The 12,665-nt window shown below is 45.4% G+C and overlaps 1 protein-coding gene across 1 annotated transcript in view; it reads right to left on the bottom strand.

The window, feature by feature from the left end:
* The window catches only part of LOC139759776 (uncharacterized), a 134,366-nt gene extending 121,991 nt beyond the window's left edge, over positions 1-12,375 (bottom strand). The window contains exon 1 of the mRNA XM_071682225.1: positions 9,958-12,375. Coding sequence (XP_071538326.1) covers positions 9,958-12,223 — 2,266 coding nt within the window. The 5' untranslated portion in view covers positions 12,224-12,375. The remainder of the gene's footprint in view (positions 1-9,957) is intronic.
* Positions 12,376-12,665: the final 290 nt, after the last annotated feature.

Genomic DNA, 12,665 nt, shown 5'->3' on the forward strand with positions numbered 1-12,665 from the left:
GACCACCTCTCCACTTGGCCCGTTCGTGGTCTGTGGCTGGTCTCGTATGCTCTACCTGAGAGACAGACCCGTGCAAACACTTCCCATCATTTGGGGTCTGACTGTCTGAGATGGGTAGACCAATTTCATATCTGTCTCTACCACCTTTGTAGCAACTTTAATTAAATTTCAGATCATTGAAGTCAAAGATGTTTTACGAGACGAATGTAAACATTCGCAGACACTTTGGCACGCTTATTTCCTGTACAGGAGACACATATTTCCTGATGCAGCTGAGTACTCCTGAATTTCATGTTTCCTGATGCAGCTGAGTACTCCTGAATATCATGAATACTGTAATCTAAGTCTCGTTTACATTGCGCCATATGCACCACACGGGATAACATCCTCAGTTACATAATCGAACTGAAGAGCAGCTAAAGCACCACAGTTTACAGTTGAAGACAAAAGAGAAGTGTCTTGTGAAGCCTTCGCTTGCCCTGTGCGATACAACATCTCTGGGTCACGTATCTCCGCTCCATCATCATTTATAACTAATGTTTAGCATTATTGTCAATTCCAATTTCGTCTTTCTCGGCCCCCCGTCATTACCGTGGCCTCCGGGCACCACAGATATGAAGATGAATGTTTCGTATCATATAATCAATTGATGTACATTGAAGTTAGGGACGATGTATAGCATTATGGAGGAGGTGGATCTGTTTAGTGGAGATGAATGTGAGGGGGGGGGGAGGAAGATGGTTGATCTCAAAAGGAGTTTGAAATAAAGGACAAAAGTGGTGGAAATATATAATGAAATTCCTGGAGATATCACCTGTGTGGGGTGTGTGAGAAATGGTTTTTATCTCCAGTGTGAAAGGCTAACTGACTTTTCACAGTGGGAGGAGGTGGGCAAGGTTTGTCACAGTGGGAGGGAGATAAACCTGTGATACTGTCGTTCTCCCTGGAACTTGAACAACAGTGAACAGGACGACTCACATCAGGTCACTCAACGTATTAACCTCTTATTCTCGTCTTGTTTTTATCACAGGATGAAACATCCTCGGGGTCACGTTCAGCCTCGAGATCTGAACTCCCTCGGGGTCACGTTCAGCCTCGAGATCTGAACTCCCTCGGGGTTACGTTCACCCTCGAGATCTGAACTCCCTCGGGCTCACGTTCACCCTCGAGATCTGAACTCCTCGGGCTTACGTTCAGCCTCGACATCTGAAATCCCTCGGGCTCACGTTCAGCCTCGAGATCTGAACTCCCTCGGGCTCACGTTCAGCCTCGAGATATGAACTCAGACTTAGACTTATAACAGTTCTGAACGTAGAATTCCCTGTTGTGGTGCGGGTCTTAACACCTTATCGAAACTTTCATAAAACTACTGAACCTGATCATACAAAATATTAATTCTTTTAGATGTATGTAACAATGCAATTATCAGATGTACAGTTTCATAACACAGTTTATTCACTTCATCCATCATGCGTTTGGTGCGTTTCTCGAGTGCTAGCTGATTTCATGCTATGTCCTCTGGGTTATCTTTTCTTGCAGATACATAGCAGTGTCAATTTCCCCTTGTCCTTGCAAAAACTCCTTTTTATTAGATTAATGTATAAATCCCCTCATTCTAGTTATAATCTTTGTGACCAGAGAACACCATAAATCCCTTGATAATTGTCGATATCTTTGTGACTAAAGAACACCATTAATCCCCTCATTTTTTTTTTTCCAAAAGAAGGAACAGAGGGGGCCAGGTGGGGATATTCCAAAAAAGGCCCAATCCTCTGTTCTTAACGCTACCTCGCTATCGCGGGAAACGGCGAATAGTATGAAAAAAAAAAAAAAAATTAATCTTTATCTTTGTGACCAGAGAACACCATAAATCCCCTGATATTAATCACTATCTTTGTGACCAGAGAACACCATAAATCCCCTGATATTAATCACTATCTTTGTGACCAGAGAACACCATAAATCCCCTCATATTAATCACTATCTTTGTGACCAGAGAAGACCATGAATCCCTTCATACTTCATCCTTGTGGTTGGCGAACACCTTAGATCCTATCCCCTTCCGTCCATCACATCCTCGAGGATTAACCTCATTCGTGAAGGACATCCTCAAGAACCAGTTGTCTTTCATGAAGCAGATCCTGCAAGGACTAATCCCCACTGAGCTGCACATCTTTCCCAGGACTAGCTCCCATCTTGTGACACGTCTTACACAACTAACGTCAAAATCTAATCGAGCTGAGTGTCTTCCTTTGCGACAGACACACTTGAAACGCAACCCACTGATCCCCCCTAGTCAATGAAGATCCCACGGATAATTCACATAGGAGGTCTTAGATACGAGGCTTATATTTTTCTACGATTACCTTAAGCAGATTTGGTTGAGTCGCCCTTCAATTATCATATATAGTTTTCGTTTCTTGTCATTCCTTCCTGGGGGAAGGGGCCTTTGTTGTGGCAAGGTCTGCATTGCTGTTTCTCTGAGACGACATGTGTCCCTGGCAGAGAATGAATGGATGGGAATAATGAATGATGAATGTCCCGTGGTCAAGAGAACGTAATGACGGGTCGTGATGAGTAGTTATGATGAATGAGAGGGGTTATGGCTGTAATCATTACCTCAGGATTACATTACAGACTTGTGAGTCTTGATATGTAATGATATCTCGGAGTGATTCATGGGTTACAGCAACCCTGAGGGAGTTGGTCCGATACGAGAATAGAACAGAGCAATTAAACCTTGAACTCGACAGTACGACTCTTGTGCACGACGGTACGACCCTTGAACACGACAGCACGACCCTTGAACACGACGGTGCTGGTCATGGGTATGACGGCCTGTCCTCTGGCCTGATGCTATGAAGTATGTCGTCATACCCAGTGTTGTCAAGTCGCACTATGACATATGTCAGCCCCAGTAGGAGTAACCTAAAACATATGGCAACATAAGTAGGATTATCTCATATGGCAACTTCATGTGAAGAAGCGGGTTCCTTGTGTGTGTGTGTGTGTGTGTGTGTGTGTGTGTGTGTGTGTGCGGGGGGAAGGAGACCATGGAAGTTCTGCCATTTAGTATAATATTTTACGTAAACTTGACAGAGTAACAGCCCTTGGTGAGTGTAGGTGTCAGGAACACTGGCTTATGATATATATACACACACACACACAACAACAACCATTCCAAACGTATAAGTTACGTGGTAAACTGAAATATTGAGGAGGTATGCCATCAAACATGCACTTGTATACTGGGGTCGTGGTGTACCACTCCAGATATAGGGTAAAAAGAAAAAAAAAAGAGAAAAGAAAATTAATACTCTCTCTCTCTCTCTCTCTCTCTCTCTCTCTCTCTCTCTCTCTCTCTCTCTCTCTCTGACCTGCTAAGTGACCCCTTTAGGTTAATATTCTATTTCCGGGCAGACGTGCAACGCTGGTCAACCACCTCTCTCTAAGGGATTAATCAGCTTCAAACCTCCTCCCCCCCATCCCCACCCCCATCCCCCCATCCCCCATCCCCCCTTCAAAAAAATTACTGCCTGTAACTCTGTTTAATAACGTCATCATGACCTTAATTGCCATCGGCTTGAATTATGGTTAATGTGGGATGATGAGAGTAATTTCTGTTGAAGTATATATACCAAACCATATTCAAAAATCATTGCGCTCGGCCCCCAGGCGAAGATGATGACAGATAATAGCGAGGAAATAACTTGAGGTAATGGGAGGTCAATATGGAGGTGTTTTAGGGCAAGCGTGACCTCTGACTGGGATGTCCCGGGTCATTGCGCAGCCACAGGTCATGTCAGGGAAGACGAGAACCTCTCACTGACCCCCCTCCCCCCCCCCCGTCAACTTGTGATCCCACGCAAACATGCGAATTACTATTTCATACCCGACGCTCGCACCGATGACGTAGGACATCACTACGTCATACTTACGTAAGGACAAGGTGATATAGAACGTCATCGATGACGTAGGACATCTCTACGTCATACTTACGTGAGGACAAGATGATATAGAACGTCACCGATGACGTAGGTCATCTCTACGTCATACTTACGTGAGGACAAGATGATATAGTCTTCCTTACGATCTCGTAGTCTCTGCTCTTAAGTTTACGACGACAAACGACACCCAAAATATCCTGATTATGATCGTTGTTTACAGCTGCCTGCCATCACACAAAGGACAATTTTACTCGTGATTTATTTTTCAGTCGACAGGGACACTTGTACCTGGGTCTAGGCTCGTAAATCAGGCCTAATGGAAAGGTGAGCCAAACTGAGGAGCTGCGAGTCTAACCTGTGTGTGTGTGTGTGTGTTGGGTGTGTGTGTGTGTGTGTGTGTGGGTGTGTGTGTGTGTGTGTGTGTGTGTGTGTGTGTGTGTGTGTGTGGTGTGTGTGTGTGTGTGTGGGTGTGTGTGTGTGGGTGTGTGTGTGTGTGTGTGTGTGTGTGTGTGTGTGGGTGTGTGTGTGTGTGTATGTGTGTGTGTGTCTATCATTCACATAAGGTGGAACATAAGACCCACATTGCGTCACACTGGGCCAAATCGTGGCTTGTGGCAAGCGGGCTGGATCAGGGCATGACAAGTGGGTTCAGGGCATGACAGGTGGGTTCAGGGCATGACATGTGGGTTCAGGGCATGACAGGTGGGTTCAGGGCATGACATGTGGGTTCAGGGCAGGAGAAGTTGTCTCAGGGAAGCAGGGTCAGTCCCTAGGGTGGTGAGGGAGGAGGGAGCAGGTGGTTGTGCAACGTTGCTTCAGGTCGGATCTCAGGTCTGTTTAGGGTCAGACACGTCGATTCAGGGCTAAGGAAGACGTAGGTGGAATCGTGATCTCATTGATTCAGATGAAGCATTACACATCGGGTTAAGTGAATTTAAGTAAATTCATTTCAGCATGTGACATGAAGGGTCAGGTTGGGCCAGTGTGGGCCACTTTTGGCCACATTCGGTCACTGTGGGCCACGGTGGGCCAGGTCAGTTACGTCGAATCACAGGAGTGTTCAAGAAGTGTTTGAAATGTGACTTGCCAAGATATGGCCACGTGAGTGTGGCCACGATATGGCCAATGGACTCTTACGTTGATACAGGGGTCCACTTGACACAGAGTATGTCTTGATACAGGGGTCATTTTGACACGGGTTCAACTTGACACAGGGGTCATTTTGACACAGGAATACGATCTGTAGAGAAACGAGTCAACAGCCAGGGCAATTACACATAAAAGGAGGCGGTAACTGCCATGCATTAAAGGTCAATAAACATTGGAAGTGCTGGAGGAGAATGACCCTCATGAATACCACATTTCCATTCGTGTCTTTACAACGGAGTACATGGGAAAGCCAGATAACACAAGGTCTATTGGCCTTCGACGAAGTTATCTGCAAAATAAGATTCTCTGGCAGGTTTCACTGCGAGCCAAGAACTTGTTGCTTGCAGTAGATCCCTATCCTTTTGAGTCAATTATCCTCAAGATTTTCTGCTATTTGATATTTCGAGTGTCTTATCTTCTGGCTCACACTCACACTCGCACTCACACTCGCACTCACACTCACACTCGCTAGGTATGCGTAAACAAAGGTCCGTGTAATTCATGGCCTCCCTAACATGGCAGACGCACTCCACCTTCAGTATTCTCTCCTTGTATTACCACCAGATGTCTCCTCCAGTCATGATGGAGGTATATTTAAGAAAACATCAACACAAGACCCACGAATCTAACTTACAGAAATATATGAGTTACGTGTGTGTGTGTGTGTGTGTGTGTGTGTGTGTGTGTGTGTGTGTGTGTAATCAATGATCCATTTGCAATTACGTTTTTAAACTCGTAGACTCTAATCTCTATCTGACTTTCTGTTCTATCATACAACTTTTCAGCCTTCAGTATGCTGTCAGCATTCATAATGCCATCGCTCAGTATATTCCATTCATCCAGTTATCGTATATGACAAAGATAATTCCTAATATCTTTCTTATAAGTTTTGAAGTTTTTATTTTGCCTTGAAGACCTCTGGTGTACATGTTTATGTGTGTTTGTTTGAGTGGACATCGTACACATATATGTGTGTGTTTGTATATACAGAGTACATATGTATATATATATATATATATATATATATATATATATATATATATATATATATATATATGTGTGTGTGTGTGCGTGTATGTATGTTTGCATGAAACGCGACTAAAGAAAGAAATATTCCCACAGATTCGTATGTGTACATTATGTTAACATCAGCTTTGGTAGGCATCAAAATGTTCCGTAATATGAGCTCATTTAGAGACGATAATCATATATATACAGACAACAACCAGAACCATTTACGTGTAGGATTTAAGCCAATTTAAATCACAGGGATAAAGGAGGAAAGAAAATGGAAAGTGGGGTACTTTATGTCAAAGTTCTACGATCTGTTTTTTATGATTTGAATTAAAATTTGTTTGGAGTGACGCAAACAAGGAGAGAGAAAGATGTGGAAAATAACAACAGATTAAATACCAAAGCATTTAAGCATGACGGTACGATCCTTGAGCACGACGGTACGATCCTTGAACACGACGGTACGATCCTTGAGCACGACGGTACGACCCTTGAGCACGACGGTACGACCCTTGATCACGACGGTACGATCCTTGAGCACGACGGTACGACCTCTTGAGCACGACGGTACGATTCCTTGAGCACGATAATAACTTGGCTTTTGACCTTTGTCATCTAAATTGTGTTGCAGAAAACATGGAGTAAACCATAAAGAAGACACTGAAAGAACCTAATAATATTGACGATAATAGCACTAGTAGAATTATAAGTATTATGGTGAGGGCTTATGCAACAGGATTATATGTGGTCCCATTTCTTCCTAGCGGGTTATCGTACCCCTCGACCTCCTAATCTGATACGTTTTTGTGCTTCTGACGTTCGTATCTGATTATCCTTAAATGTTGTCTGCCATAACTTACTTTTATCATACGATCAGCAAAATTTTCTAGATTAACCATTTTTTTTAAGGTCTGCCCTCGACAAAAACTCGTTTTCTCTAATATCCTTCGACCACATTCGTTTTCTGTAATCTCCCGATGACCACACACGCCCATTCCCGCCATGCTGAATCTGATTTAATGGCGGTAACTGCTTCTATGCGTGAAAAACAGCCGTTGCTCAGTCATGCAGAGATTCATACAAATAAGGGAAGGCGACATGTCCACACGCACGGGAGAACGACGTGTTCTCAACGGCCACAATATCGCGTGTTGAGCGCTATATGCAAGTCTAATTTTGTCCCTTGCAATCAGTTAATTGTCTGAGTGATTTGATGCCGTTGCTTAGGCAAATGATGGATGTGTTCTTCATGTAGTAATATATAATTTTCTTTATGGAAATCCGGGTATGCTTATATGAATTTAAAATAATTGTTTTGTTTTTTTACCAAATAATTGATCATACGTTTAAGGAATTGTTATATAGATATTGAAATTAGTCGCTTCAATAAGTCATCCACAAATCTGTACGTTCGTGTACAATGGCCATCTTGATCACTGGATATTTTGTTCCTCTTTTTCCCCGTGCTCTAGACGGTAAATATGATCGGCTAATCGGATTATTCGAATCATGGCGAACTGATGATATGGTCAGTCCATATATAGCCTATCAAAGTTCGTGTTGGTATTTTTGGCAAACCAAAAACTCGATGAATATGTAACAATTTTGCTGAGATGAAGGACTTCTCACAGTTATGTTGTTAAATCTACTTTTCCTTTTTTTTCATCAAAGTCTAAATGATGAAGGGAATTATATATGCAACGGTAACTACCGCAATGCGAATGCAAGGCTAAGATAATTATAATCATCCATAAAACCAGAATTACATAATAGGAATGATATTTGAATACTGACATTACCAGAATTTAATCCCACTATCATACTGTCGACCAGAACCTCTGTGTATGGTTGAATGAGGGACGCTCAACGCAGAGAGAAGGAAGAGAAACAAAATAAGATCAAATTAGATATTATCAGAGGAAAGAAACATAGCTTTTAGCTTATACTGATCTTATTTTGGCAGCTACGTTCCCAATATCCTTCTTAGGACGGGTTTTTGGGGGAAATGAACGAATATCGGAGAGGATTTGTGGGATATTTCTTCGTTGTAGGTGGACAAAAGAGAGAAACAAAGACGATCAGATTCTCCGAGATTTACTGAAGCGCAGTTTACATGACCCTGGAACCAGAGCAGGTGTCTGGTGGTGAACCCGACACATATCATCTCATCAACATCATATGAGTGAGGAGTTGCCGGTCTGAGTGAGGACTTGCCCGTCTGAGTATGTTTACTTTGGACGGTGATGTATATATCTTTATCCTCAAGTTATTTTCTTTTCTTTAAGCCGATTAAGATTATATTCAAAGCTTTGGTAAATAATTCCAGAGGTCCTCTGCTTGAATGTATAAATAAGAGTCGAGAACTTTGTATGTTAATCTCAAAATATAGGTGGAAGGCGCAAATTTCAGACATTAGTAATTTTTGGAATAATGAGTGAATCAATTGTCATAATTCTAAGTACAGATGAGCTAAACGTCTGAATGAATAGGTTCAGACTTATAGATTGGCTGTATCCATACCAAAAAGTTCCCTGACTCTCTACATAGATTCACAAAATCCTTTATGCAACTCGGCTATAATTTTCGAATCCATTTCTTACCTAAAGTAGCAAAAAAGTGCTTCACCATTCATAATGGAGGCTTTCTCATACTTTCTAAAGATCGATATATTACGTATTTTATGATTCTAGGTGACTGGTATGAATGGTATTATTTCAGACTCATACAAACAAGGAACATAACCGTTATACATTAAACTGGTAATTTTTTTCTGCTTTCGTTATACTTTTCTATCAAAACTGGTGGACGTGGCTAGTTTCCTACGCGCTGCAGGAGATTATTGACGGGGTTGCTAGGGCGATGTGGTATACTGGGGTCGACATTCTGTCATTGGACTGAACCAGGGCATGTGAAGCATCCTGGGTAAACCATGGAAAGGTTGTGGATAGGGAGCTGTGGTTTCGGTGCATTACACATGATAGCTAGATGGATGTGAGCGGATGTAGCCTTTCTTTGTCTGTTCTTGGTGCTAACACGGGAAACGGTGATAAAGTACGAATATATATATATATATATATATATATATATATATATATATATATATATATATATATATACATATATATATATATATATATATACATAATGTGATCATTACACGAAAGTGCACTTGGGAACTTATCGTGTTTCATTTCCCTGTGGTAAAAAAGTAATTCAGTTGATCACGTACTCAATTGACATTTCTCCCTATATATATATATATATATATATATATATATATATATATATATATATATATATAAGAGAGAGAGAGAGAGAGAGAGAGAGAGAGAGAGAGAGAGAGAGAGAGAGAGAGAGAAGGTCTTACCGAACACCGCCTACATAAGGTTACACCGCGAGTGAAAAGTCGTCTTTGGCGAGTCTGTATGACTGGGAGTATAGCCTCATTAAAGACCGTCTCACTCCAAAGTAGACTACATTTACATGACACTGGGAGTAGTGCAGCCCTGGCCAGCAGGAACCTTAAGAATGAAGTCCTGGGTAACTCTAGGATTCTTTGATAGATATTGCTCCTGGTGTGATTGTAGATGGAAATAGATTTTGATATAGACGAATATATTGATGTATCGTCTTTAACGGGTGAGGTCGATCCCACTACATGTGAAAAGCGCGGGCAGCAGTTGACCACAAAGTCCGGGTCGCTCAGCCGATGATCTGACCTGACCTCTGACCTAGAGAACAGAGGTCAGCCGTGGGAAACATGAGCGACCGACGCCTCCACCCAAGACCCGCGTCACATGAGATGAAAAGAAACATAAATGTGATGAATATTTCTAGCGTTACTTACCTTCCCTCTCGCCCTCGTCAGCATCGTCGCCGCCTCTTGCATCAACCTTGCCCTTGACACTACCTCTGGAGGCAGTACTGGCCGTGGTACTGTTCCTTGGGACAGCCATGCCCTTGGCACTTTCTCCTGCGTCAACTCGGCCAATGTTAGTACTGCCTCTTGCACCGTCTTCGCCTTTGCCAATGTTTCTCCCGCCTGTCCTGCTCAAGGTTCTGTCTCGTGTGACAGTCCTGTCCTCAGTACTGTTTCTTCCGTCCGCTCGGCCTTTGCCTCTGTTTCTTGCGTTAAGCCAGCCCTTGGCACGGCCTCTTAAGCCAGTTCTTCTCCTGACATCAGCCCAGCCTTCGGCACTGTTGCTGACGTTGGTCTGTCGTTCGGAGCTTTCCCTTGCGTCAGCGCGGGCCTTGGCTCTGGCCCTTGCGTCAACCCAGCCTTTGTAGCTGCCTCTTGCGCCCGTCCTGCCCCTGGCATTCCCTCTTGCATCTGCTCGGCCCTCAGCTCTGCCTCTTACGCCAGTCCTGCTCCTGGCACTGTCTCCTGCGACAGTCCTGCCCCTGGCACTGTCTCCTGCGACAGTCCTGCCCCTGGCACTGTCTCCTGCGACAGTCCTGCCCCTGGCACTGTCTCCTGTGACAGTCCTGCCCCTAGCACTGTCTCCTGCGACAGTCCTACCCCTGGCACTGTCCCCTGCGACAGTCCTGCCCCTGGCACTGTCCCCTGCGACAGTCCTGCTCCTGGCACTGTCCCCTGCGACAGTCCTGCTCGTGACGCTGTCTCCTGCGACAGGCCTGGCCGTGACGCTGTCTCCTGCGACATCTTTGCTCATGGTATTGCCTTCTGCGATAGTACTGCCATTGACACTGTCTCCTACAACAGTTCTGCCCATTGCGGCACCTCTTGAACCATCCTTGGCACTCGCTACTGGTCGGACCCCACGAGGCCCTGGAGTTCGCCCCAGGCGCCGCCAGAGCTCTTCTCTTCCATCCTTTCTCCATGGGGTCCTCCGTCTTCCTCCTGTAGCTACCGCGGGAGGAGACGCTGGCGTCTTGGCTATGGACGAAGGCATTAGCATCGGCTGTGCTGTGTCAGAAGTCACTGGCGAGCTGCTGTCTGGTAACCTCGGAGTCGATAACCTGGTACGAGAAGTAGGTGAAGGGACAGTGGGCCTCGGAGTGGGTCGAGTCTGCTCTGGTATCAGAGGACGTCGATGGAGGCGAGTGGAATGTGTCAGCAGTTGAGTTTTGCCTGGGGATGGGCCAGGAGGGCGTGGTGGTACCGGGAGAGGGCGTGGCTGGACTGAGTGTGTGGAAAGCGTAGGTCCTCGCTTGATATCCCTGGGATATCCCCCCAGACGCCTCTTGGGAGGCCCTCCCGTTGCTGACCGACGGGGTCGCCTCCTCCCGGCGTAGTATTCCTGACACCCGCAGTGCAGCGTTGTCGAACTCGCGCTTTGAAGTGTGAACCTTCCAGCCCTTGATGCTGCACACGGTGACTGAGTCTTATCCCTCTGGTGCTTCTGCCACGGAGGGGGAAGTGTATGCCGTCCCTTCCTTAAGACGTTCCATGCAAGTGAACATAGAATATCTCGACAGCTTTTCGATCGTGCTCCAAGACTCTTCATCTCCCGAAGCCCCGCTTCGGTACTGTGTCTGGTAAACTGCGAAGCTTCATCGTCTGTCATTAATCTGACTCCAGCTTCGCTGTCAACGGGCTGCACGTCCTTATATCCTACCACAGAGTAAATCTTATAACCTTTAACTTCAAGACACATAATGTGAGAAGCATGAGGTACCTTGCTAGGGCAACTATGGTAACTAAGAAATATTCTACAGATCTTCCTGTTATCACAGCGACAAGTAAGAACTATAGTTTTGGCTTCTGTATGATTCAAATGATCTTGCTGATCAAGATATCCAAATACTGGTAACGAAGAGCCTCTTATAAAGGTGCGTTTTTGCTTGAGCAGTTCTACAGACTTGCGACGAGATGTGGGCAGACAACTGCTCGATTCCTTGGGTCTGAGTGTGTGTGGGTGCGGAGACTTAGCTGTCTGGATATGGTATAGTGAACCTTCAGGAATACCGGTGGGTGTACAGGTCCTGCCTCTCTGGACACGGTCGATGGGTATGATACAGCCCTGCTCTCCTTCCATGGTGCTGTGGGCGTTGTCCAGTCGCCCGGCGGTGTGGGCGGGGTCGGTGGGCGTGGCTGAGATTAGTGCCCACATAACTACAAGTGCCAGAGGCACCGCGACCGCTCGAAACATCACAGCTCACTGCTCGGCACACCGCTGGCACCGTCGAAGTCGTCCACTTTAACGTTGTGCATGTTGCACCCTCGAACTCCCACTCCCAGGCGGTGCCACAGATCCCACTTTATATACAGTCCTCCGCCGGTGTGTGGAGGAGGTCCCGGTCATTCCCGGAGGAGTTGGAGGCGACTGTCGGGAGTCTGGCAGAACTGGTGCTCCGGAGGGCAGCCATGAGAGGGGGGGAGGAGGGCCTCACGCCAGGGAGCTCACCTCATGACCAATCACTGAGCCCAACACCTGAGTCCACGTCCCGCCCACCCCGACACACCTGGGCCTTGTGTCACCCTGCAGACTTGCCTCCCTACCTACCCACCCTGAACCTGACGCTGACATTGTACCTCCCTCTATCTACCTCCGTCACCTGAGTCTCCCTCTACATTACTACCTCTGACACTAC

This window comes from Panulirus ornatus, chromosome 34 (assembly GCF_036320965.1).
Source record: "Panulirus ornatus isolate Po-2019 chromosome 34, ASM3632096v1, whole genome shotgun sequence".
NCBI lineage: Eukaryota > Metazoa > Arthropoda > Malacostraca > Decapoda > Palinuridae > Panulirus > Panulirus ornatus.